This window comes from Carettochelys insculpta, chromosome 3 (genome assembly GCF_033958435.1).
Source record: "Carettochelys insculpta isolate YL-2023 chromosome 3, ASM3395843v1, whole genome shotgun sequence".
Classification (NCBI taxonomy): Eukaryota; Metazoa; Chordata; order Testudines; family Carettochelyidae; genus Carettochelys; species Carettochelys insculpta.
Genome location: NC_134139.1, coordinates 26,699,530 through 26,724,830, shown reverse-complemented (window position 1 = coordinate 26,724,830; position 25,301 = coordinate 26,699,530). Strand labels below are relative to the sequence as shown.

Genomic DNA, 25,301 nt, shown 5'->3' with positions numbered 1-25,301 from the left:
AGACAATTGAACACAATCATGTATAAAACAATAAGATATCTGGTTTTACATTACCAATAATAGAATCTTCTGTGCAATACAGAAGAGCACAACCCCTGTCCTCTTCTCAACTATTACATAAATCCACAGGACAGTGAACAGTTTGACCAGACAAGTGTATCTTACATATTACATTGTGATGGCATTAAATAGATTTTAATCATAGATAATGTAAGATACAATACTAACTGAGAGTTATCTTTGGTTTTGCAAATGAGAAATTTTTATGCACATCCTTTTTTCTTTCAGGTTTACTTTTGGAAGATAATCCTTCCATTCGTGCCATCACCTTAGGGCATGGGCATATATTAGTGGGGACCAGAAATGGAGAAATACTTGAAATTGATAAAAGTGGACCCATGACTCTGCTTGTTCAGGTATAATACTAATATTCTTTTTCAAATAGCTCATAAGAATGCAAGAATTCCTAAAATATTCCCAATTGTTTTCTTTTTGTTTTCTTTATTACTGTTGGTCAGATTCCTCCATGTTGTTGTTCAATCAGAAACCCTGCTGCTTCATGCTAATGAGTTGGAGACTTGTTCTGAATTAGCGAATTCTGAGGCAGATAAAAACAAGATAGAGGAGGATTGGAACCTGAGAACATATATATACCAAAATAAAAACTAAAAGTAGGGCTCATGCGACACAAAGGCTGTGTCTACACTACAAATTAACTTTGAAGTTAACTTCAAAGTAAGGGGCTACACATGCTTTTCCTTACTTCGAAGTTAACATCGAAGTAAGGGAGGCTAACTTCTAAGTCACTGCTCCGTTCCCGGGAATGGAGTAGTGGCTTACTTTGACCTGTAACTTCAAAGTTAATGTGTGTAGACACTCTGCACTCCTTACTTCGAAGTAAGGAGTCCTCCAAGGAGGGCCCACCCGGGAGGATGGAGACAGTCTGGCCAGCGCAGGCAGGGCTCTATGGTCCCTGCCAGCTCCCTTAAAGGAAGCAGCTCCCTGGCAACCCCAGGCAGGAAGCTGAGAGCGTGCCACAAGCAGGGGCAGCACGAGCTCATAGAATCATAGAACAATAGAGCTGGAAGAGACCTAAAAAAGCCATCGAGTCCAGCCCCCTGCTCTAAGCAGGACCCAACCCATCAGATCAGCCCCACCAGGGCTTTGTCGAGGCGAGACTTAAACACCTCCAGGGATGCAGACTCCACTACTTCCCTGGGTAGACCATTCCAATGCTTCACCACCCTCCTCATGAAAAAATTTTTCCTAATGTTCAACCTGGACCTTTCCAACCACAACTTGAGACCATTGTTCCAAGTTCTGCCATCCGTGACCACTGTGAACAGCCTCTCTCCAGCCTCTTTGCAGCCTCCCTTCAGTAAGTTGAAGGCTGTTATCAAGTCCCCCCTCTTCTTCTCTTCTGCAGACTAAACAGTCCCAATTCCCTCAACCTTTCTTCATAAGTCATATGCTCCAGCCCCCTAATTATTTTGGTCGCCCTCCGCTGGACCCTCTCCAGTGCATCCACATCCTTCCTATAAATGGGGGCCCAGAACTGGACATAGTACTCCAGATGCATCCTCACCAAAGCCATATAAAAAAGAATAATCACTTCTCTGGATGCACAGGCAACGTTCCTCTTGATGCAACCTAACATCCCATTAGCTTTCTTGGCTACAACGGCACACTGTTGACTCATGTCCAGCTTCTCGTCCACTACAACTCCCAGATCCTTTTCTGCAAAACTACTACTGAGCCAGTCGGACCCCAGCATGTAACAATGCTTGGGATTCTTCTGGCCCAAGTGCAGAGCTCTGCACTTGCCCTTATTGAACCTCATCAGATTTCTTGCAGCCCAGCCTTCCAATTTGTCTAAGTCAGTCTGGACCCTGTCCCTACCCTCCAGCACATCTGCCTCTCCCCCTAGCTTAGTGTCATCTGCAAACTTACTGAGGGTGCAATCCAATCCCTCATCCAGGTTCTTGATAAATATGTTGAACAGAACAGGACCCAGAACCGAACCTTGGGGCACTCCACTAGAAAGCGACCGCCATCCCGACATTGAGCCGTTGATCACTACCCTCTGGGCCTGACCTTCTAGCCAGATCTGCCCTGCACTGCCCCTGCTCGAAGCCCCTGCTAACCTCCGCAGCCCCTACCCACCATGGCTGCATGGCAGGATCCCCCTCCTCCTCCAGGGGCTCCAGAGGAGGGCTCCCAGGACTCACAGGGCCCAGGCAAGGGCAGCACCAGGAGGTGACCCCCCAGACAGAGGCAGAGCTGAAGGACCTTCTCATTCTGTGGGGAGAGGAGGAGGTCCTGAGGCAAACTGGAACCCACCAGCATAATGCCGAGACATTTGACCAGCTGGCCAGTGGTCTCGCTGCCCGAGGACACCCCGACCACCCCAGTAGCAGCATCTGAATCAAAGTAAAGGAGCTGCACCAGGCATATATCAAGGCCCGTGATGCTGCCAGCCGGTCGGGGGCATGGCCCGTTCACTGTCCCCAGTACCAGGAGCTGCACAGGTTCCTGGGGCCAAGGGAGGTGGCCAGCCTAGAGCACCTGGTGGACACCTCCGTTCCCCCCCGCGGACAGTGGTGAGGAGGCGGACCCCTCCGGCACCACCAGTCCCCCGTGCGGAGACTGGCCCACTGAGACCGAGAGCGATGACGGGGGCTGCAACGATGGGACCCTCATCATTGCCCTCCCCTCCGGACCACTGAGCTAGGCATCATCCAGCCGGGCCTCGCGCCAGCCGCAGGAGGTCACAGCTGGTACGTTCAGGGCAAGTGGGACATTGTAAGGGATGGGGACAGGGCCCTTCCCAGAATAGCCCCACCGTCTACACGCCTGAGGATGGGGAAAGGGAGGAGCAAGGGCTGATCCTTGCCAAGCGGGAACCCCTGGGCATCTGGGATCCCACAGGCCATCGGGTGGCAGGGAGGCGGGGCAGGGGGCAAGGGAGTGGGAGATCCAGCCCCCTCCCAAGTTGGGAACCAGCACTCATGGTCTGTCCCCCTGTCCCCTCCTGTATCCACAGGTCCCTCGCCAGCCAGTCATCCCTGCAGTCCTGAGCGGGTCGCAGTTGCGGAAGGCTGGGAGGCTACCCCATCGCCCCAGCCTGCATCCCCCCACGGCCATTAATGGGCCCATCAGAGATGGCGGTGGAGGGATGAGGAGGCAGCCAGCAACTGGCTGGTCGTGTGGGAACGGAATGGCTGGCGATGGAGCGGGACATGGGGGTGAGGCTGGCCAACAGCATGGATGCCGTGCTCCAGGCCTTGGCTGGCCTCCTTGCCCAGCCTCCTGCCCCCTCACCAGCCTGTCCCGTGGCCGCCCTTCCAGCTGCAGCCACCCCTCCAGCCGCAGTCGCCCCTCCGGCTGCTGCCCGATGAGTGGCGGACCTGTCGCCAGCTGAGCACCTTGAACTAGCCTGGTGGCTGCTGATGGAGGTGGGCGCTCCTGGCCCAGCCCCAGGGATACCTCCTGTCTACCCCGTGGGGGCAGAGCCCACAGCACCCCCACCCCAGCCCTACCTCCCCATGGGCCCGGCCCTGTCACAGCCCCAGTCCTGGGGCGGTAGAGGCAGCCGTGGCCAATGTGGCTCCTGGCCCCCCGTGCCTCAAACCAACTGACCCAACCCCCATCCGGGCCCCCCTCTCCAGTCCAGTCCCCCACCCAAGCCCCCGCCTCCCCACTGCCAACTAGTCCCCACGTGCACACGAAAGTTTCCACATTCCGTTCAGTATTGTGAGGGCATCATCCTTGCCAAGGGGGGAAGCTGGCATGGTCTCCAGCTGTTCCCCTGTGTACATGCTGCTGCTGTCTTCAGCCTGTCAGCCTTGAACACATGCGGGCTGTGGGTGCTGGGAGGGGCCCTTTAAGGGGTTGGCTGGCTGGGAGCCCAGGAGGGCTTGTCGGCCATGCAACCCTATTCCTTCATCATTTCCTGTCTCCTTACTTCGAAGTAAGAAGTATTTGTGTGTGGACATTTAACTTTGAAGTAGGGAAATGCCTACTTGGAATAAGGGAGTGTGCATTTTGTTATTTTGTAGTATAGACACAGCCAAAATGTAGTATTTTCATTTTATTTTTGAGAGTTGTGGTTTATTTATGCTGAAATCTCTTAGCATACTAATAGATATTCTATATTTTATTTTGTAATAAATATGTAGTTTTAGTAAACTGTTAGCTCATTACAGTAATCTGCTCTTACATCTTTCCTGAGAAATGGAGATACATCCATGTGTGTGATTTATAACATCTATGGATTTAGCAGAAGTATTTCTGGTATATGTGCCCCCTTGAGGTTTCTGATATTTTTGTTTTGTTTTGTTTTAATAACTACCAGATTTTCAGGACAGTACTCCTTTTATACTGGAAAAATTTAAATTCTGTTTGTATGTTGGGGGAGGGGACTTAAATTCAAGTATGGACTTTACTGTAATTTGCTCCACTTTGGGGAGTTTGAGCAATTTTTTGTTAAATAAGATTTCAGTTAAAGTATTCAAAATGTTTCTTTTGTTTTATTTTTACAGTCTATTTTATTAAATCATAGCTGTATCTCAGACTCTATTTTTACAATTTAGTAAGTTAGTTTCTAATATTTTTACAAAACATTATATAGTTGTGCAGCATTAGTTCCAGGCACGTACAACAACCTTTCAGCTTTCTGCTACTTGTATGGTAGCCATAACAACATGGGGTATTATGAGATATATTTTGTGCTTGAGTTTTAACCAGAACATTTGAAATGATATTATTGTCATATATTTCTGCTCTGACAAATGCTATTGTGGTGTGATACTGAAATAATATGAAAATAATCTGATTTCTGTGGTGAGTTATGTTGATAAAGGAAAAGATCTGTGGTGTCTGCACCAACGTAATAAAGTTATATGTAAATAATATTTATAATTGGTCATCCAGACAATTATTGGAGAGGTAGCTGAGTCAATCCGTATCTTCAAAAACAACAAGAAGTCCTGTGGCACCTTATAGACTAACAGATATTTTGGAACATAAGCTTTTGTGGGCAAAGACCCACTTTGTCAGATGCATCTGACAAAGCGGGTCTTTGCCAAGAAAGCTTATGCTCCCAAAATATCTGTTAGTCTATAAAGTGCCACAGGACTTCTTGTTGTTTTTCATCCAGACAGTATTACCAATACACATGTATCAACTCAAACACAAAGATGTGATCAAGATGGCCTGGTGAAACAGCAAACTTCTGTTGTTTTAATGAAATTTTTCTATATCTACAAAAGTCAAATTGCTAAACTGGAGTCCATCATTTACAGTAATAAGAAATGAGTCAACCTTGTACTGCAGTACAGTTTGAACCTCTCTAGTCCTGCAACGTTAGGGCCAGACTAGAACCAGACCAGAGAATTTGCTGAACCACAGGAGGTCAATATTGTCTAGCAGCGTTACCAACACTTGCACTGCTTACTGGGCTCTTACTAGACATTTAGGGGTACATTAGACCTGAGTAACTGCACAGAACACTGAGAGCAAGAACTGACAGCTGTAAACAAACTTTATGGGACCACTGGAAAATTGGCCACACCCATAATAAGTGGACATCTGGCTAACTAAAATCCTGTTGGGCCATGGATGTTGCTGGACAAGAGTGTGTCAGCCTAGAGGAATTCAACTTGTAAACTCAGAGATTTGGAGGAGCCATTGTGATCATCTGATTTGGCACCTGGCACAGCAGAGGCAATAGGACTTCCCCAAAATAATTCTTAAAGTATATCTCTTAGAAAAACATCTATTTTTTATTTAAAAATGGTCAGCAATGGAGAATTCAATACAACACTTGGTAACTAATTCCAAGGGGTTAATTAGCCTTACTGTTAAAAATTTTCACTTTATTTCCAATCTGAATTTGTCTAGCTTCAACGTCCAGCATTGGATCATTAAATATTTGATCTCCATATATATATATATACTTACAGACACAATCACCCCCTAATCTTCTCTTTGTTAAGCTAGATATATTGATCTGTTTAGCTCTATCAATATGAGGTGTGTTGTCTAATCCTTTAATCATACTTGTGGCTTACGCTGAACCATCTCCAATTTATCAACGTCCTTGTTGAATTGTGGGCATAGTATGCCAGCAATGATCACACAAGCACCAAATACAGAAGTAAAATAATATGTTAACTCATATGCAAGGTTCCTCTGTTTATGCACAGGACAAAAATCACTGAAAAGGTATGAAGAAGAGGCAGGTGTCATGGAGTGCTCTTTACTATAGATCTGTCACCAAGCCAAATTAAAATCTTGGCTTCTCTTTCTGACATTTGTCATAGGTCAAACGGAGCTCTTTATTTTTCCACCTTTCAAGGCTCTCCCACTACTCCTTTCTTGATCACTGTGGATACAACCACCAATCCTGCCTGTTGTTCAGGCCTTTAATAAGCCACATCTAGTTCTGGAAAACTGTATCCAAACTAGAGGAAATCAGCAGAAAACAGTGAAAATGATTAATGGGATATAAAGAGCGACTTGTGAGAAAAAAATAAAAAACTAAACAATAAGCTGGTCAGAATCCTTCAGAAGGCTTAACTTCCATAGACTTCATTGAGAACATTGCCTGTGTTAGGATCTAAAGGTCATACTCAAAAACAGACATAACTGTCTCCTGTAAAAGTAGGATTGTACAAGGGTTACCCCTAATAGTGATGGGATGAAATGAAAGAAGGGTGCCTTTGAGCTGATTATTGGGGCAGTACATGACAGTAAGTTCTCTTAGGGTTTGTCTGTACTTGGAGCTTGGTGGGATGTGATTCCCTGCTCAAGAATGGATACTTGAACTAGTTCTGACTGAGCTAGTGCATTAAAAAGGGTGTAGACACAGCACCATGAGCAATGAGAGAAGGCTAGCCACTCAGAATACAAACTTATCAGATGCATTAAAAATGTTCTTGGGACATCTAGTCCTTCATATTGCCATGGCTGCATTTTTAGCCCACTGGCTTTATCAGAGCTCATGTGTGTATGTCATCTTATGCTGGAAATTTATATCTTCATCTTCAAGTGTAGACACACCCTTCCTTTGAACGAGGAACATCTTCTGAAGGTGATGTTTGAAACCCTGTTATCTGAGATATTTAACCATCTTTAACTTCTATGGTTTTCCTTAGGGGCATATGGAAGGGGAAGTTTGGGGCTTGGCAGCTCACCCTCTCTTGCCTATCTGTGCAACAGTGAGTGATGATAAAACACTGAGAATCTGGGAACTTTCCTCTCAACACCGCATGTTAGCAGTGAGAAAACTCAAAAAAGGTAACTTTTTCTTTCACTGTATGTACTATAAGGTTATTTTTGTTGCTTGTTTGTTTTGCCTGGTGTAAGGTTAACGATCCACCTGTCAGTGATTCCCTAAGCCCCACACACCCAGTGGAGCAAGTGGACCGTGGCGAGGCAGCACTACTTGGCTGGGGGCTGCCCAGCTTGAGGTGGGTGGTAGCTGCCCAGTGATATCCGAAGACCTCTCCCACCATCAGAAGCAACCCCTGGCGCCTCACTCTACGCCAATCAAGTGCAGTCGCTTAATACCGGTAACTGCTGCTTCCTGTGTTGTGTCACCGCTCAGAAAGAAATGCCGGAGTGTCCTCTCCAGGGCGCAGGCCTGGGCAAGTAAGTTTGAAGAACCAGCTGATGCCCAGCAGCAGGTTCCCCCTCTCCATGCCACTGATGTAATCCAAGGGAAAGGCGAAAGCCAGTACAGCTTGGCACCAATGTCATCACAGGAGCTGCCAGAGTGAGATTGAGCACAACCTCAAACTGCCTTAGGGGCTCCATCTCCGGATTTTTCCGTGGGGTTTACTCCCGAAGCCTTTCCCACAACTAGGTATCGCTGCAAGGCAGCGGAGGTTTTAAATCAGAGTTTCCTTCTCCTAGGTGGGCGGCCTTCCCAGGCTGACAAGCCCCATCTGCCCAAAGCAGCTGGTTTTAAGGTGCCAGTCACCTGCCTTTGCCTCTTCTCCTGTCAGTGCAAACAGTTTCACCGGGCTTAGAAACTAAGCCACACATGAAGGCCAGGAGCTGGACTTCGGTTGTCAGAGGCTATTAGACGCACGCCATGGGAGCATTTTATAGATAGTGGGAGCTTATCCCTGCTACCACCCCCCCGGCTATGACAACCCTTGACACTAACCCTGCCCCACTTAAGTCGGCCACAGGCGAGGTCTTGAAGGACAGAACCAAGCAGATGGAACACTGGGTGGAACACTACTGACAGTTGTACACCAGAGAGACCATAGTTACAGAGAGAGCCCTGAATGCCATTGAGCCTCTGCCCACCATGACTGAACTCGATGCTGAGCCCACCTTGGAGGAACTCAGCGACGCGCTAAAAGCACTCTCTTCTGGAAAAGACCCAGGGAAAGATGCTATTCCCTCAGAAATCCTCAAATGCTCCAATGGTACCCTAGTTTCAGAGCTGCATGGAATACTTTGCCAATGCTGGAGAGAAGGCAGCGTACCGCAAGATATGAGGGATTCTAACATCATTACTGTCTACAAGAACAAGGGTGACAAAAGCGATTGTAACAACTATCGCAGCATCTCCCTTCTCAGTACTGTGGGGAAGCTATTTGCACGTGTTGTTCTGAAGAGGCTCAATGTTCTTGCGGAGAGGGTCTACCCTGAGTCTCAGTGTGGGTTCAGAGCTGAACGGTCCACCATAGACATGGTCTTCTCTGTTAGGCAACTACAAGAAAAGTGCAGGGAGCAGAACAAACCTCTGTATATTGCCTTCATTGACCTGACCAAGGCATTTGACCTCATCAGCAGAAAAGGTCCGTTTGCGATTCTGGCTAAGATCGGCTGTCCCCCAACTCTGCTCAGCATCATGAGGGCCTTCCATTAAGGCATGAAGGGGACCGTCGTATATGACGGATCCACATCCAAACCCTTTGAGATTCTCAGCGGAGTGAAGCAGGGGTTTGTGCTGGCTCCAACACTGTTCGGCATCTTCTTTGAAGTTTTGCTCAAATATGCTTTCGGAACTGCTACAGAGGCCATCTCTCTCCTCACGAGAACGGACGGCAATCTCTTCAAACTGTCGAGGCTTAGAGCGAAGACCAGGGTGCTTACGAACCATCTAAGGGAGTTCCTTTTTGCTGACGATGCAGCTATTGCTGCTCACACTCAGCAGGAACTGCAGTCACTCATAACTTGCTTTGCGGATGCATGTATGGAATTTGGCCTCACAATCAGCTTAAAGAAGACCCAGGTGATGAGCCAAAATGTGGGTAACGAGCCATCTATCAACATGCTAGACTACGAACTGTAAGTCGTTCATGAGTTCGTGTACCTAGGCTCAACGATCTCGGACAACTTGTCACTTGACAGCGAGATCAACAAGCGCATTGGAAAAGCCGCCACAACGTTCTCCCGGCTGACAAAGAGAGTATGGGCTAACAATAAGCTCACTGTTCACACCAAGGTGCAGGTCTACACAGCCTGTGTTTTGAGCACACTGCTGTATGCCAGTGAAACACGGACTTTGTGCTCAAAACAAGAGCAGCGGCTCAACAGATTCCACATGCGCTGCCTCAGGCACATACTCTGTATCTCATGGTGGGACAAGGTCCCCAGTAGCACAGTGCTTGAGAGGGCAGGCACCGCCTCCATGTTCACCCTTCTCAAACAGGGGCGTCTGTGCTGGCTGGGCCATGTCTCACGCATGACGGATGGCCGAATACCGAAGGACCTCCTCTTCGGCGAAGTGGCGTGTGGAAAGAGGCCGAAAGGGCGACCTAAATTGCGCTACAAGGACACGTGCAAGTGTGACCTCAGCACTCTCTCTATCAGTGTGAATACCTGACATTCGCTCGCCTCAGATAGGCATGCCTGGAAACAGGGAGTGAAGGAAGCTCTTGTTATGTATGAAACTACCTTGGTGAAGGAAGCGGAAGACAGGAGAGCCCTCAGGAAGATCCGTGCCCATGATACCAGAGTGACATCTGCCTACTGCTGCTCACAGTGCAGAAAGGACTGCCGCTCTCGGATTGGATTGCACAGCCACAGAAGACACTGCTCGAATCAGTCCAACTGGGGTGCACACCCATGATCCCTCGGGATCGAAGGATGCCTACTACTACTACTACTACTATATACTATATGAGTAATAATATTTCCTTGCATTTCTATAGTGCTGTCCATCTGTGTCTGAGTGCACTCTAGAGACATAAATGAATTAAGCCTCTAATATCCACAGTAATAGGAAATATGATCATTTAGAGAATCTGGGGCACAGAAGAGAAGAGGTCGCTAACAGAGAGCAGGTCTCTGGAAAAAGTGGGGAAAGAATCCATTTCCCCTTACTCTCCCAGTCCTATGTTTTAACCATAAAATCATTTAACCATAAAATCAAACCTTCCTTAAGATTGGAATGGGTCCTTGGATTTTTAAGACCATGGATTGTTTATTGTTCTGCTTTAAAAAGTTTTTTTTTTACCAAATTACAGACAAGATAATTTTCCATGTGATTAAAAACTACGTGGGATCAGGATCCAGTGCAAAATGACCTTTATATTTATTTTATTTCCTGATTTCAGTTTCTGGGCAGTTGGTCAATTTTTGATAGTATAGCCTTCCTCTTCCACATAAAGTAGTGAGTGGCTATTGAAATGATGCTACTGAAATTCAAACTGTAATTTCATTTATAGATTCCCTTAGGCATTTATTTTATTTAAAATTAAAGCTTGATTTTTAGTGACAGAGTAGAAGCACACAGTCTCTGACTGAGAGAAAGTGGAATCAGCATCAGTAACATTCAGAATGAATAAGATCTACTATACTATATGGGACATTGTGGTCAGAATTAACACATGGAGAACAGTTGATGGTGGGAGTTTCTAGGAATATGATTTTATGCTACCCTTGCCCCACCAAAGTAGAACCATCACACAATTATGACCCAAAGGAGATTTCATTTGTGGAATTTAATGTCGCTGAAAGATTTGCATGGTCAACTAAATCAAAATGGCTCCTTGGATTTTTTTTCTGGATTTCCATTTTTATGCTAATCCCAGTTCTTTTTGTTTTGGCTGTATTTATAACACAAGTGGAAGTTGTTATTCATGCTTTTAGATAACATGCCCCTTCCAAGGTAGATAGTTTTATAGCCACTTCATCCCTCCTTGAAGACTTCAAATACAAAGACTGCATTCCTATGGAAATCTAGGAAAGCATTATTTGTTGTTCTACATTCACATGGTATATGTTTTAACAGATAACATGTATGTAGTTAGGCTGTCTCATTAAGGTTTGGAGCTTTGTCTTTGCTCCTGTCAGAGGTGTGATTGTATTTTATCTACACATAGTATCTTTGCTAGCACAAATACAAATGGCACTGAAGATGTGTCAGCACAAATAGTAATAGCAGTGAAGACGTGGCAACATAGATTCCAACATAAGCTAGTGACACGAGTGTGTATGTGTACAGTCTATGCCATGGTCCGTGCCATCACACCTTCACAGCTAAGTTTAGTTGACATTGCTAGATTAAAGATAGTGTTGGTATGCCAACATAATCTACAGTCATACTCTGATTGCAGTGTAGACATACCCTAAGTAATGATTACTTTATAGACTTTTTCTGTGGGCAGACCTCCTAACTGTCAAATATTACTGGTGTCCTCAGTCTAAAATTATAATGGTTTTTTAATAAGGTTATTTTATTTCAGGTGGAAGATGCTGTGCCTTTTCTCCTGATGGAAAAGCCTTGGCTGTTGGGTTAAATGATGGGAGTTTTCTGATAGTTAATGCTGATACTGTGGAAGATATGGTCTCTTTTCATCACAGAAAGGAAATGATTTCGGATATCAAATTTTCACGAGGTGCAGTCAGAGGACAAAATAAGTTTGTTGTTTTTTGTTTTTGTTTTCAATATAGATTTCTAATGGAATGTTAAGAGGGCAAATTATGTTCCATGGCTGTTAGATATTTCTCATTCTGATGTATTTGTACAGAACTAGCATAGCAGGCCACCTACTCCTGACTTAGGTGTTTGAGTGCTATTGCAAGAGAAATAAATAATAATATCAAGAATACTCACATACACTTATCCCAGGCAGGACACTGAACATCCCCCATCCCTCTGCCACCTACTTCAGTCCCACGTACTTGATTAGTCAGTTTTTATCGCACATTCTTTTTTTGGTCCTCTGTACTTATAAATGTCAGTCTGTATTGGAAATGAGATTGATCTGATGAAGTGGGTCTGAGCCATGAAAACTCATCACTGAATAAATCATTTTATTAGTTTTTAAAGTGGTACATTTCTGCTGTTTTGTTTTGTTCACGTATACTTTAGTTAACTTGGATGTCTTTCTTTTACAGATGCAGGAAAATATCTGGCAGTGGCTTCCCATGATAATTTTGTAGATATTTACAATGTGCTTACCACCAAAAGAGTTGGCATCTGTAAAGGTGCATCCAGCTACATCACTCACATTGACTGGGACTCAAGAGGTAAAGTAAAATCTTTGACCAAATATGTGAAATGATATGCCCATAATTAGAGAAAAAGTAAATGTCAAATATGAGCCTTTTGCAATTATGATATAAGAAAAAACTGCCTCATAATGTCCCTTTTTTCCAGCAAAAATGCTCTTCTGCATCCCATAGCACAGCTGCAATTCATTTTTATTGACAGCATGCGTACTTACTTAGCATTTCACTTTCGCAGTCATGGTGAAAGGGCATAAAAAGTGGGATTTCTCAGGGATCAGTTTTGGGACCGGTTCTGTTCAATATCTTTGATAGATAGTGACAGATAATGGCATAGAGAGTATACTTATAAAGTTTGCAGATGATACCAAGGTGGGAGGAGTTGCATAGAATCATAGAATTCTAGGGCTGGAAGGGACCTCAGGAGGTCATCAAGGCCAGCCCCCTGCCTAAAGCAGGATCAACTCCAGCTGAATCATCCCAGCCATGACTATTTCAAGCCAGGACTTAAAAACCTCTAGCAATGGAAATTCCACAACCTCTCATGGTAACACATTCCAGTGCTTCACCATCCTCCTGGTAAAGCAGTTTTTCTTCTTCGAGTGGTCCCCGTGGGTGCTCCACAATAGGTGTCGGGCTCGCCCAGCGCCGCAGATCGGAATTCTTCTAGCAGTTTCTATTGGATCGCGCATGCGCCGATGCGCGCTGCTCCCTTGCGTGCCCTCGGTCATGTGCACTATCCTGTCCCCGCCAGTTCCTTCTCAACCGCCACCGTCTCGGCTAAAGCCTGAGACAGATAAGATAGTTGTTTTTATGTGTTAGTTCGTTGTTTGTCACTATTATACAAAAAAAAGAAAGAGAAGAGCATATGAAATAGCAGAGAGAAGAGGAACGAAGGAGAGAGGGGCGGACAATAGGCTGTTAAGCCGTCCGCTGCCCTGAAGGCCGTGAATGTTATTTTGGGTTAGAAAGCACTGATTAGTGGCTAAGTACCCTATTAACAGTAAAGACTCACCGCGATGGCTTCCTCGGGGTTTAAGAAGTGTGAGTCATGCCGCAAGGCTATGCTGGCCTCAGATGGGCATAGTGAATGCATTCATTGCCTGGGGGAGTCTCATGTTACCCAGAAGTGTTCCCACTGCACTAAGCTTACAGCCAGGGCCAGGAAGGGCAGAGAAATGAGGCTCAAAATGATCTTGTTTGATAAGGCCCTCCAGCCTGAGCCGCCGGAGAAGCCTCACACAGAAGGGCCTTCTGGGTCGCATAAAAGGAAGGCAGCTTCTTCGACCCCCTCTGTGCAGAAGAGGAGGAAACTCTCCCCGGCTCGATCCTTGCCGGCGGTCCCAGCGAGCAGGACGGGCGGAACGCAGAGCCCCCAGCCGCGAGCTGATGAAAGCAGCAGCGCAGCAGCGCATGTGGCCAAGGCCGGGCCTCTGACTATACAGCAGGTGGCACGGAAGGCACCACAAGCACCGGAATCAGCGGCGCCAACGGCGCAGGGGCACCCAGCACGGGGCCTACCGGCGCCAGAGGAAGATACCCGCGCGGCACCGCTGTTGATGGTGCCAAGCGCGGCGCCGACAACGGGGCCGAGATCCCCAGCACGGGAGGGGGCGGCGCCCACCCTGCAGGGGAGGGGCAAGGCTAGAGCTAAAACCTGGCACCTTAGTCCATCTCCAGGCGGGGCTGCGATGCCCTTATCACCCAGCCCCCCTCCTGAGATACACACGCCGCACTGCCGGGCGGCAACTCCATCGGCTTATTTCAGGCCTCCCTCTCCGTTCCTCCAACCAATTTCGCCGTGGCTCAGGCCACCTTCACCATTTTTGGGCATGGATCCCCTTGAGTACTATCACAAACCAGCTTCACCACTATCAATGTCGTCACGGAGATCCCGCTCTCCCAGACATCATGGGTACACTCCCCGATCATGGTCCAGGTCTCCATCACCGGGCCTTTGCCCATGTTGCTATGGTCGTCCTCATCATGCTGAACACAGACACTGCAGGTCCAGATCCAGGGACAGGTCCTCTCCTACCACTCATCAATACTCCCGTGTACACTCTCGCTCTGGGACGGGAACGCAGTTGTCCCAGGGGGAATTAGGTCCAGAGTCCCAAGACTTCCCTTCACAGCCCACCAGGGAGCAAGTATACCACCGAACTTGGGAGCCAGAGGACTTGGGGGAGGCTTAACCCAGCGGTTCCTCCTCATCCTCCCCACATGAGGCCATTGCCCCCAGGGATATCTCCCCTCCGGATGACCTTAAACAATTCCAGGAGCTGTTCAAAAGAGTAGCATTCATGCAGGACATTCAAATAGCAGAGGTGCAGGAGAAGCACCATAAACTCCTGAAAAATTTGAGACCCCCGTCTTCATCTAAAATCGCTATCCCGCTGGACGAAGCCATTATGGAGTCAGCCACTAACATATGGCAGACTCCGGCCTCTGTTCCGCCTACGAACAAGAGAGCGGATAAGAAGTACTTTGTCCCAGCCAACGGCATGGAGTTCCTGTTTAGCCACCCACAACCCAATTCTTTGGTGGTCGAATCATCCCAGCAGAGGTCGAAGACGTCTCAGTACAAATCAGGAGGGTCGGATAAAGATGCTAAGAAATTAGAGCTGTTCGGCAGGAAGGTCTACTCCTCCTCTACCCTATTATTGAGAATGGCAAATTACGCTGCACATCTATCAAACCATAACTTTGAAAATTACTCTAGACTCACTCCTCTCATAGATTCACTTCCGGAGGACAAAAAGCCAGTGTTAAAGGCGATTGTCCAAGAGGGCTACACGGCATCGCGGACGGGAGTCCAGATTGCCCTGGATGTGGCGGACACAGCGGCACGTTCAACAGCCGCAGCAGTGGTAATGCGTAGGGAATCCTGGCTCCAGACGTCCGGTATCCCCAGAGACCTACATGCAAAGATCATGGATCTTCCTTTTGACAAGCAAAAGCTGTTTGCGGACTCAACCGACTTGGTCCTCCACTCCAGCAAAAGACTCGAGGGCCACACTTAAGACCTTGGGTATTTATACTCCCCCATACAAGAAGAAGAAATTCTATCCTCAGCAAAGACGCTACGCTTACCAACCACAGCGCGCACAATATCAGCGAGGCTATGACCAAGGGCGCCATCAACAGCAGCAGCAGTACAGGGCCCCCAGGCGACATTCTCAACAAAGCCGTACACCCTCGGGGCAAGCCCAGAAACAGCAAGTTTGACGGGTATGTCGAGGACTGCACTATCAACACCATCGCTCAATGCCATTCTCATCTCATGTTCCATCATTGCCTCAAACCGTTCCTCTCCCAATGGCAAAAGATCACAACAGACAAATGGGTGCTAGAAATTACAGCCACAGGTTACACGATCCCCTTCCAGTCACTTCCACCAATGAAACCTCCCACCCGGCCTCATCTCAGGGACACTGCCCACGAGGCGAGGCTGAAGCAGGAGGTAGATCACCTCATGTTCAAAGGGGCGGTGGAAAGAGTGCCGGAACAATTCCAAGAGAAAGGTTTTTACTCACGCTACTTCCTAACAGAGAAGAAAACAGGAGGCTGGAGGCCGATTTTGGATCTACGGGGCCTCAACCGTTACTTGCACAAGCAGCGCTTTCGGATGATTACAGTTGCCTCCATACTTACGGCACTGGACGATGGAGACTGGTTTGCAGCCCTCGACTTACAAGACGCTTACTTTCATATAACAATCCACCCGGCACACAGACGCTTCCTCCGCTTCACGGTCGGCGGGGAACATTTCCAGTACAGGGTTCTTCCGTTCGGCCTATCCTCGGCACCCAGAGTCTTTACCAAAACCCTGGCAGTGGTATCAGCCTACCTGCACACACAGGGGGTGTTTATTTTTCCATATCTGCACGACTGCCTACTGAAAGGGGCCTCAAAGGCAGAGGTCCTACACATGACACGCGTCACCACGAACACGTTTACTTCGCTGGGCCTAGTTATCAACCTCGCAAAGTCAAAGACCGAACCCACGCAAGATATAGAGTTCATAGGGGCACACATAAACTCTATCGCATCAAGAGTATACCTGCCCGACGCCCGCTTCCGCGCCATCAACTCCCTGGTGCAAGTCATGACGTACAGCCCCGCAGTGCCGGTCCTAATGTGCCTGCAACTGTTGGGGCACATGGTGGCAGCGACATTTGTGGTACAGAATGCCAGGTTGCACATGCGAAGCCTGCAGCATTGGCTGGCGAATGTTTACAAACCGGCATCCCACACTGTCCACAGGGTAGTGTCGCCCACGACGGAGGTGCGCAGATCGCTAGCATGGCGGGAAAAACCCAAGAACCTGCTAGTGGGGGTACCCTTCCACCAACCACAAATTTCTATTTTTCTTACAACCGACGCCTCCCACATAGGATGGGGAGCGCACATTGGCAGCAAGGTGACGCAAGGGCTATGGTCCCCTGCGGAACAGACACGGCACATAAACATACTGGAGCTCAGAGCAGTGTTCAATGCGTGCAGACATTTTCGGGAATACCTGCACGACAAAGTAGTTGGGATCAATACTGACAATACCTCTACTATGTTCTACATCAATCGACAAGGAGGGGCACGATTCCGTGCGTTATGCGCGGAAGCAGTCTGATTGTGGCACTGGTGCATCGCCAACAACATAACGTTGAAAGCCTCATACTTGCCGGGCGCCCACAACGTGAAGGCAGATCAGCTGAACAGGCGCTTCACACTCACGCACTAATGGCAGATCCACTCCGACCTGCTACGGCGCATATTTCATACATGGGGGTTTCCCCAAGTCAATTTGTTTGCCACCCAGTACAACAAGAAGTGTCCCCAGTACTGCTCCAGAGCAGGAATAGGGCGGGGGTCCCTGGGGGACGCATTCATGATTTCATGGAAGAGCCCTCTACTCTACGCGTTTCCCCCCACAACGCTTATCCACAAGGTTCTGCAGAAAGCCAGAAGGGAGAGAGCTCGCATGATACTCATAGATCCAACTTGGGACCGGCAACAGTGGTTTCTCTTGCTTCTGCGCATGTCGGATCGTCCACCACTCCCCCTACCGGTGGCACCGGACTTACTCACACAGGCTCAGGGATCCATAGTGCACCCGCACCCTCAGGGACTACACCTACAAGCATGGTTAATCCATGGCTCAGCGCCTTAGAGAGCACGTGTACGGAGGGAGTACGACAAGTCTTGGAGTGTAGCCGAAGGGCCTCCCCCAGGAGGACTTACGAACAGAAATGGACACACTTTACGGCCTGGTGTTCCGCCAAACAGTTAGCTCCCCTTGACGTTCCTATAACTGTAATACTAGAATACCTATTGGACCTCAAACGAGACGGGCTTTCTCTATCCTCGCTAAAAGTCTACCTCGCCGCTATATCACCTCTTCGGCATAAAGAGGAAGGGCCCACCATATTTGCCCACCCTATCATCACAAGGTTCTTGAAGGGGCTGGTAAACCTTTACCCCCCTCAAAAACCGCTACCGCCATTATGGAGTTTGGACTTGGTGCTCAGCGCGCTATCGGGACCACCCTTCGACCCATTAGCCATGGTACCCCTCCGACTCCTTACTATGAAAACAACCTTCCTTCTTGCGATTACGTCAGCCTGCAGGGTGAGCGAGCTCGCAGCAGTGATGGCAACGCCGCCCTGCACAGTATTCTCAAAGGAGGCGGTAATCTTACGGTTACACCCAGCCTTCGTTCCAAAAGTTTCCTCGGAGTTCCATCTTAACGAACCAATAGTTTTACCCTCGTTTTACCCGAAGCCTCACAGCTCCAGCAAAGAGGTGTGCCTACATCTCCTAGATGTGAGAAGGGCGTTGGCCTTTATCACAGACAGAACTAAGTCCTTCCGGAAAATGGACAGGCTTCTGGTGTCTCTCGCTCCCAGGTCAAAAGGGGAAGGCCTCTCTTCCCAGAGAATTTCAAAGCACATTGTGTCCTGTATAAAAATGTGCTACGCGCTTTGAAAGACCCCTTTGCTGGCCCCACCTAGGGCTCACTCCACCACGGCGGTGGCAGCATCAACAGCCTTCTTCAAGGGAATCCCGTTAAAAGACATCTGTAGAGCAGCGACCTGGTCATCCTACGACACCTTCGCCAAACATTACGCCCTGCATTGGGTGTTCGATGAGGATACCCGTCTGTCAACAGCAGTCCTCTCAGGGGCAAGCTGCACATGAATCGATTACTCACCTCCTTACTTGGGTTACTGCTGGGTAGTCACCTATTGTGGAGCACCCAAGGGGACCACTCGAAGAAGAAAGAGAAGTTACTCACTTGTAGTAACGATGGTTCTTCGAGATGTGTCCCTGTGGGTGCTCCACCACCCGCCCATCCTCCCCGCTTCGGATCTCTGTCTGGTGTTTTTCAGGAGCATCCGAGGCGGTTGGTCAAGGAACTGGTGGGGACAGGATCACGCACATGACCGAGGACACGCAAGGGAGCGGCGCGCATCGGCGCATGTGCGATCCAATAGAAACTGCTATAAGAATTCCGATCTGTGGCGCCGGGCGAGCCCGACACCTATTGTGGAGCACCCACGGGGACACATCTCAAAGAACCATTGTTACTACAGGTGAGTGACTTCTCTTTCCTAATATCCAACCTACACCTCTCCCTCTGTAATTTCAGACCATTGCTACTCGCTTTGCCATCTGTCACCACTGAGAATAGTCTCTCTACATCCTCCTTAGAGCTTCCTTTCAGGAAAAGGCTGCTGTCAAATTGCCCCTCAGTCTTCTCTTCTGCAAGCTAAATAAGCCCAGATCTCTCAGCCTCTCCTCATAGGTCATGTGCTCCAGCCCCTTAATCATTTTCATTGCCCTCTGCTGAACCCGCTCCAATGCGTGCACATCCTTTCTATCCTGCTGGGCCCAAAGTTGGACAGAGTACTTCAGATGTGGCCTCACCAGTGCTGAGTAGAGGGAAATAATAACTTCTCTAGATTTGCTGGAAATGCTTCTCCCAACTGGAGGATAGGATTATAATTCAGAATGATTTGGACAAACTAGTGAAATCATCTGAAATAAATAGGATAAAATTTGGCAAGAACAAATGCAAAGTACTCCAGTTAGGAAGGAACTATCTGTTTCACAGGTGCAAAATGGGAAATGACTGTCTAAGAAGGAGTACTTCAGAAAGGGATCTAGGTCAATCACCGTCTAGACCACCCCCGACAGATGTTTGTTTAACCTGCTCTTAAATCTCCAATGATATTAGCTGTGTCTACACGTGCACGCTACTTCGAAGTAGGGGCACTAACTTCGAAATAGCGCCCGTCGCGGCTACACGCGTCGGGCGCTATTTCGAAGTTAACTTCGACGTTAGGCGGCGAGACGTCGAAGTCGCTAACCCCATGAGGGGATCGGAATAGCGCCCTACTTCGACGTTCAACGTCGAAGTAGGGCACATGTAGACGATCCGCGTCCCGCAACATCGAAATAGCAGGGTCCTCCATGGAAGCCATCAGCTGAGGGGTTGAGAGACGCTCTCTCTCCAGCCCCTGCGGGGCTCTATGGTCACCGTGTGCAGCAGCCCTTAGCTCAGGGCTTCTGGCTGCTGCTGCGGCAGCTGGGGATCCATGCTGCAGTCACAGGGTCTGCAACCAGTTGTCGGCTCTGTGGATCTTGTGTTGTTTAGTGCAACTGTGTCTGGGAGGGGCCCTTTAAGGGAGCGGCTTGCTGTTGAGTCCGCCCTGTGACCCTGTCTGCAGCTGTGCCTGGCACCCTTATTTCGATGTGTGCTACTTTGGCGTGTAGACGTACCCTCGCAGCGCCTATTTCGATGTGGTGCCACGCAACGTCGAAGTTGAACATCGACGTTGCCAGCCCTGGAGGACGTGTAGACGTTATTCATCGAAATAGCCTATTTCGATGTTGCTACATCGAAATAAGGTATTTCGATGTTGGCTTCACGTGTAGACGTAGCCATTGACTCCATAACCTCCCTAGGCAATTTATTCCAGTGCTTAACCACCCTGACAGGAAGTTTTTCCTAATGTCCAACCTAAACCTTCCTTGCTGTAATTTGAGCCCATTGCTTCTTGTCCTGTCATCAGAGGTTAAGGAGAATAATTTTCCTTCTTCCTCCTTGTAACAACCTTTTCAGTAGTTGAAAGCTGTTATGTCCCCTCTCAAGTCTTCTCTTTTTCAGAACAAACAAACCCAATTCTTTCAATTTTCCCTCCAAGGTCATGTTTTCTACATTTTTGATAATTTTTGTTGCTCTTCTCTGTACACTTTCTAATTTGTCCACATTTCCTGAAATGTGGCACTCAGGATTGGACACAGTACTCCAGTTGAGGCCTGTTAGCACAAAGAATGGATGAATTGCTTCTTGTGTTTTGCTTGCAGCACTCAACGTCAGTACATCCCAGAATAATTTTTTTTTTTTTACAACAGTGTCACACTGTTGACTCATGTTTAGCCTGTGGTCCACTATGACCCCTGGATCCCTTTCTGCAGTACTCTGTCTAGACAGTCATTTCCCATTTTACCCTAAGTGGAGTACTTTGCATTTATCTTTGTTGAATTTAATCTTATTTACCTCAGATCATTTCTCCAGTTTATCCAGATCATTCTGCATTATAATTCCTATCCTCCAAAGCACTTGCAACCCTTCTGATGGTATCATCTGCAAACTTTGTAAGCATATTCCATATGACATTTTCTAAATTGTTGATAAATATATTGAACAGAACTGGTCCCAAAATTGATCCCTGCTGAATCTCACTTGTTATGGCCTTCCAGCATGACTGTGAAGCATTGATAACTACTCTGTGGGAATGGTTATCCAACCAGTTATGCACCCACCTTATAGTAGCTATGTCCAGGTTGTATTTCCCTAGTTCATTTATCAGAAATAAGGTTAAGTGAGACTGTATCAAATGCTTTATTAAAGTCCAAGTATACCACTTCTACCGCTTTCCTGAGGAAGTGAAGACAGAAGACCTAGACCTCCCTTACATTCAGGACATGTTTGAGGTGGCTCAGGGTTAGATGGTGATGACTCATTTCTCAGACCTGTTTCGCCAGCTCTCAGCATTATAACCCTGTGAGGTGCTGATATGTGTCTTGGCACCACATGTAGCACTGGCTATTGTGGCACTGATGTGGCACTACCTACCACGGCACCATTACCTGTGTCTACTATGGCACCTGCACTCCTGGTCTTCATGGCACCAATGGTGGCACCATTACCCGTAAGGTATTGGTGAAAACAAACAATGTTGCGTCATTACTCCTTCTCTTTTATCAATCAAAGGAAGCTCCAAAATTGTTTTACAGTGGCCTATGGAACCACTGTAACTTTTCAGCAATAGCTTTATTTTAGAAATCTGGCTTTCTTGTTGTCTCAGTTACATCATAAAACTCAGATATAAGGCATCCTGCTTATTTCCTGTTTCTCCACTCCCTGGCCGATGGCTTACTACTGTACATTCAATTTCATATAAGGCTGCCTAAATGTTAACATACAATTTGGATCACATTTGTAATGTTTGTATTCAAGCACTGTTCGTTATATATTTGTATAGTGCAGTGCTTGAATAGAGAGAAATATATTCACAACTTTTTAAAAATCACTGTACTCCCATCTTGTAATATACTCACGAAAATTACCTGGGCAAGCATAAAATCTGTTTATTTTCATTTACCATGATAATGAAAACACTCATAAATTATTACTCACATTGGGTGAATAAAGATTTGCAAGGCTGTTATATGAAATCTCACATTTAGGACTTGATCCAGAAAAGTGCTAAGAACCTCTGATGCTACTCAGCACCGTGTATAACTGGGCCCATACTCTGCTGTTTGTGAGTAGTATCTAAACAGCCATTTTTAGAAACTGATTCAGACTGTGTTTATATCAATGCTCTGTAGGTCATTTGTATCATTCTGTCACAAATACCTGTTCAGGAGGTGCATTCAAGTTTTCATAACACCTCGTAATTCAGTAAAAAGGGAACTTCATAATTTTCCAGCTCATATATAAAATAAATAATAAGCTTGTATTTCACATACAGGAAAGCTATTGCAGGTCAATTCTGGTGCCAAAGAACAGCTGTTTTTTGAAGCACCAAGAGGAAAAAGACATATTATAAGAGCTGCTGAGGTATGAATCATACTAATTAAATTTTCTGAATGCTTCATTCAGTACTAACTTGAAGGTTTCATATTGTGACAGCTGTTACATAAAACTGCTGAAACTAAGTGTATTACATATTTAAATAGAATGTCTTTTTCATATGCTTTTCTTTGCTGCCATGCTTTTAAGTTTAAAAAGTGCTTCACAGACATTAGTGTACCTTCACAAGACAACAGACCTGTAAAGTAGACCTTTGTACGCATTATCACATAGAAATGTTAACATGTATAAAAATTAAACCTTACGATGGATAGAATTAGAACATCTTATTAACTCAGTATCATACCTTTCATAGCAACTACATAACTCTAAGTACTTAATAAACATTACTATTTCAAAATTAAAACCATTTCAGATAAGAACTTAATTCAGATCTGATCAAATATTGTAAGTATTGTGGGTGAGATTTTCAAAAGTACTTGCCATTGAACTTTTCTCTCCCATTGAAAAAAGTTGAAAAGTAAATTAAAAAGTGCCAGTTTACTAAAATTCTTACAATAAATTCTCACATTGCAGTTATGTGAGTGCAGAAAAGAATCACCAAATTTTCCATCACCTGCAATATCTGCAGGTACATCTAGTTGTTCTTTTAGAAGAAGGATCTATGTGCAAATATATGATTGTGCATTCCTGACAAGTAATGCCACATAATTACTAAGCATGAATAAACACTTCTTTTGTGTTCAATCTCTGTGCAGGCAACTTAAGTGCAATTTAGGAAGCTACATGTAAAAATGCGTGGCCCTAATTTTAAGGAATGCCAAATACCTAAAACTCTCTAGCTATGTCTATACTGCTCCTCCCTTTCAGAAGGGGTGTGCAAATGTGGCTGATTGAAAATGCAAATGAGGCATTGATTTAAATATCTCACACCTCATATGCATACTCCCCTGGGATCTCACTTCCAAAAGAGCTTTTTTCAAAAGCCAAAACAACCATGTAAATGGAGTTTATTCGAAAGGAAACCCTGCTTTTGAAAGCACCCTTCTTCCTAATTTTTTCTGCGCCTCATTTGCATTTCTATCAGCCACATTTGCATGCCCCTTCTGAATGGGAGGGGCACTGTAGACATAGCTCCTATGACTTTAACGAGAGTTGACAATATTCATCATCTCTGAAAATTGCTTATCAGTTTAAATCCGAATGACAATGATCAATTATCTGTCAAAGGAAAGTAAAACATGTATAGCAAAAAAAAAAAAAAATTAAAATTCCAAGAACTGTCACTTTGTAGTATGCTAGTTTCAATAAATGATATTTAGCATTAATCATTTGGAAATAAACACACTGGCTACATCTACACTAGCCAAAAACTTCCCCTTATTCCTTTGAGCAGATGGGAATAAGGGGAATTCGAAGTAGGCGGGTTCGTTTTGAAAAGGAGCCCCATCTGGATGAGCCGCGCGGCGGCAAGGCGCGGCAATTTCGAAGTGCCGTGGCTGCCCGCATGCTAACGAGGTGCTGAATATGTATTTCAGCGCTTCATTAGTAAACTTTGAAATGGCCATTTGCATGGCCATTTTGAAGTTTTTGGCTAGTGTAGACACGGCCACTGTAAACTAACAAAGAAAACCAAGATTTTTTTGGTCAAACCTATATGGAAGATCATCTGTCAAAACTAGTTAGTTCAAGAAAAAAATTGTAATAGAGCTAAATCAGTATCCTGGACATTTGTCAAGATTATTTTGGTTTTGGAATTTTTGTTTCCAGATAGAGAAGATTGAGTGGGATACCTGGACATGTGTTCTTGGTCCTACTTGTGAAGGCATCTGGCCCATGCATAGTGATGTCACTGTTGTAAATGCAGCTACTCTTACAAAAGATGGTTCACTGCTAGCTACAGGAGATGACTTCGGTTTTGTGAAGCTTTTTTCATATCCTGTAAAGGTAATAAATAGTATTTACTCATTAGATTAGAAGCCATGTTGAAAAGGGGAGTGGGGAAAATTTCTGTAGGAAGATATGAAACGTGAATAGTTTAAATTATAACATGTATTCTTCATCTTGCAGGGACAACGTGCAAAGTTCAAGAAATATGTGGGTCATAGTGCCCACGTAACCAATGTTCGATGGTTGCATAATGATTCTGTGCTACTGACTGTAGGTGGTGCTGATACTGCTTTGATGATCTGGACCAGAGAATTTGTGGGCATCCAAGAGAGTAAGCTGGTTGACAGTGAGGAGTCAGATACAGATGCAGAAGAAGATGGAGGTAAAGAGGGTTTATGAAAAATACATATTAAATTTAGACCTAAGGTCACAAAGACTTGCTCACCTGCTTAACTTTAAGCATGTGAGAAATCCATTCAGTTCAATGTGACTTCTCGTGCTTAAAGTTAAGTATGAGCTTACAGTTAACTATGTTATAAGTCTCTGTAGGATCAGGACCTTAGACTGCTTCTGTTGTTGCAGATCTTTGTATTTCTTATTTCTCCAATACAAATCTGAAAAAAAACTACACAGGAGTCTTTTTATCTTTCACATTATTTAAGGTTATGACAGTGATGTTGCAAGAGAAAAGGCTATTGACTATACAACAAAGATCTATGCAGTAAGCATCCGAGAAATGGAAGGCGCAAAGCCGCACCAGCAGCTGAAGGAGGTTTCAGTTGAGGAAAGGTATGGCATGAAATGCAGTCATTTCTATGTAGTCTATAAA

The 25,301-nt window shown here is 46.1% G+C and overlaps 1 protein-coding gene across 6 annotated transcripts in view; it reads left to right on the top strand.

The window, feature by feature from the left end:
• The window catches only part of EML6 (EMAP like 6), a 215,953-nt gene that overhangs the window by 143,151 nt on the left and 47,501 nt on the right, over positions 1 to 25,301 (top strand). For all 6 annotated transcript variants that reach the window (XM_074988499.1, XM_074988501.1, XM_074988500.1 and 3 more), the window contains exons 20-27: positions 289 to 416; positions 7,158 to 7,299; positions 11,712 to 11,864; positions 12,367 to 12,498; positions 22,521 to 22,609; positions 24,353 to 24,529; positions 24,653 to 24,854; positions 25,135 to 25,261. In XM_074988499.1, coding sequence (XP_074844600.1) covers positions 289 to 416; positions 7,158 to 7,299; positions 11,712 to 11,864; positions 12,367 to 12,498; positions 22,521 to 22,609; positions 24,353 to 24,529; positions 24,653 to 24,854; positions 25,135 to 25,261 — 1,150 coding nt within the window. The remainder of the gene's footprint in view (positions 1 to 288; positions 417 to 7,157; positions 7,300 to 11,711; positions 11,865 to 12,366; positions 12,499 to 22,520; positions 22,610 to 24,352; positions 24,530 to 24,652; positions 24,855 to 25,134; positions 25,262 to 25,301) is intronic.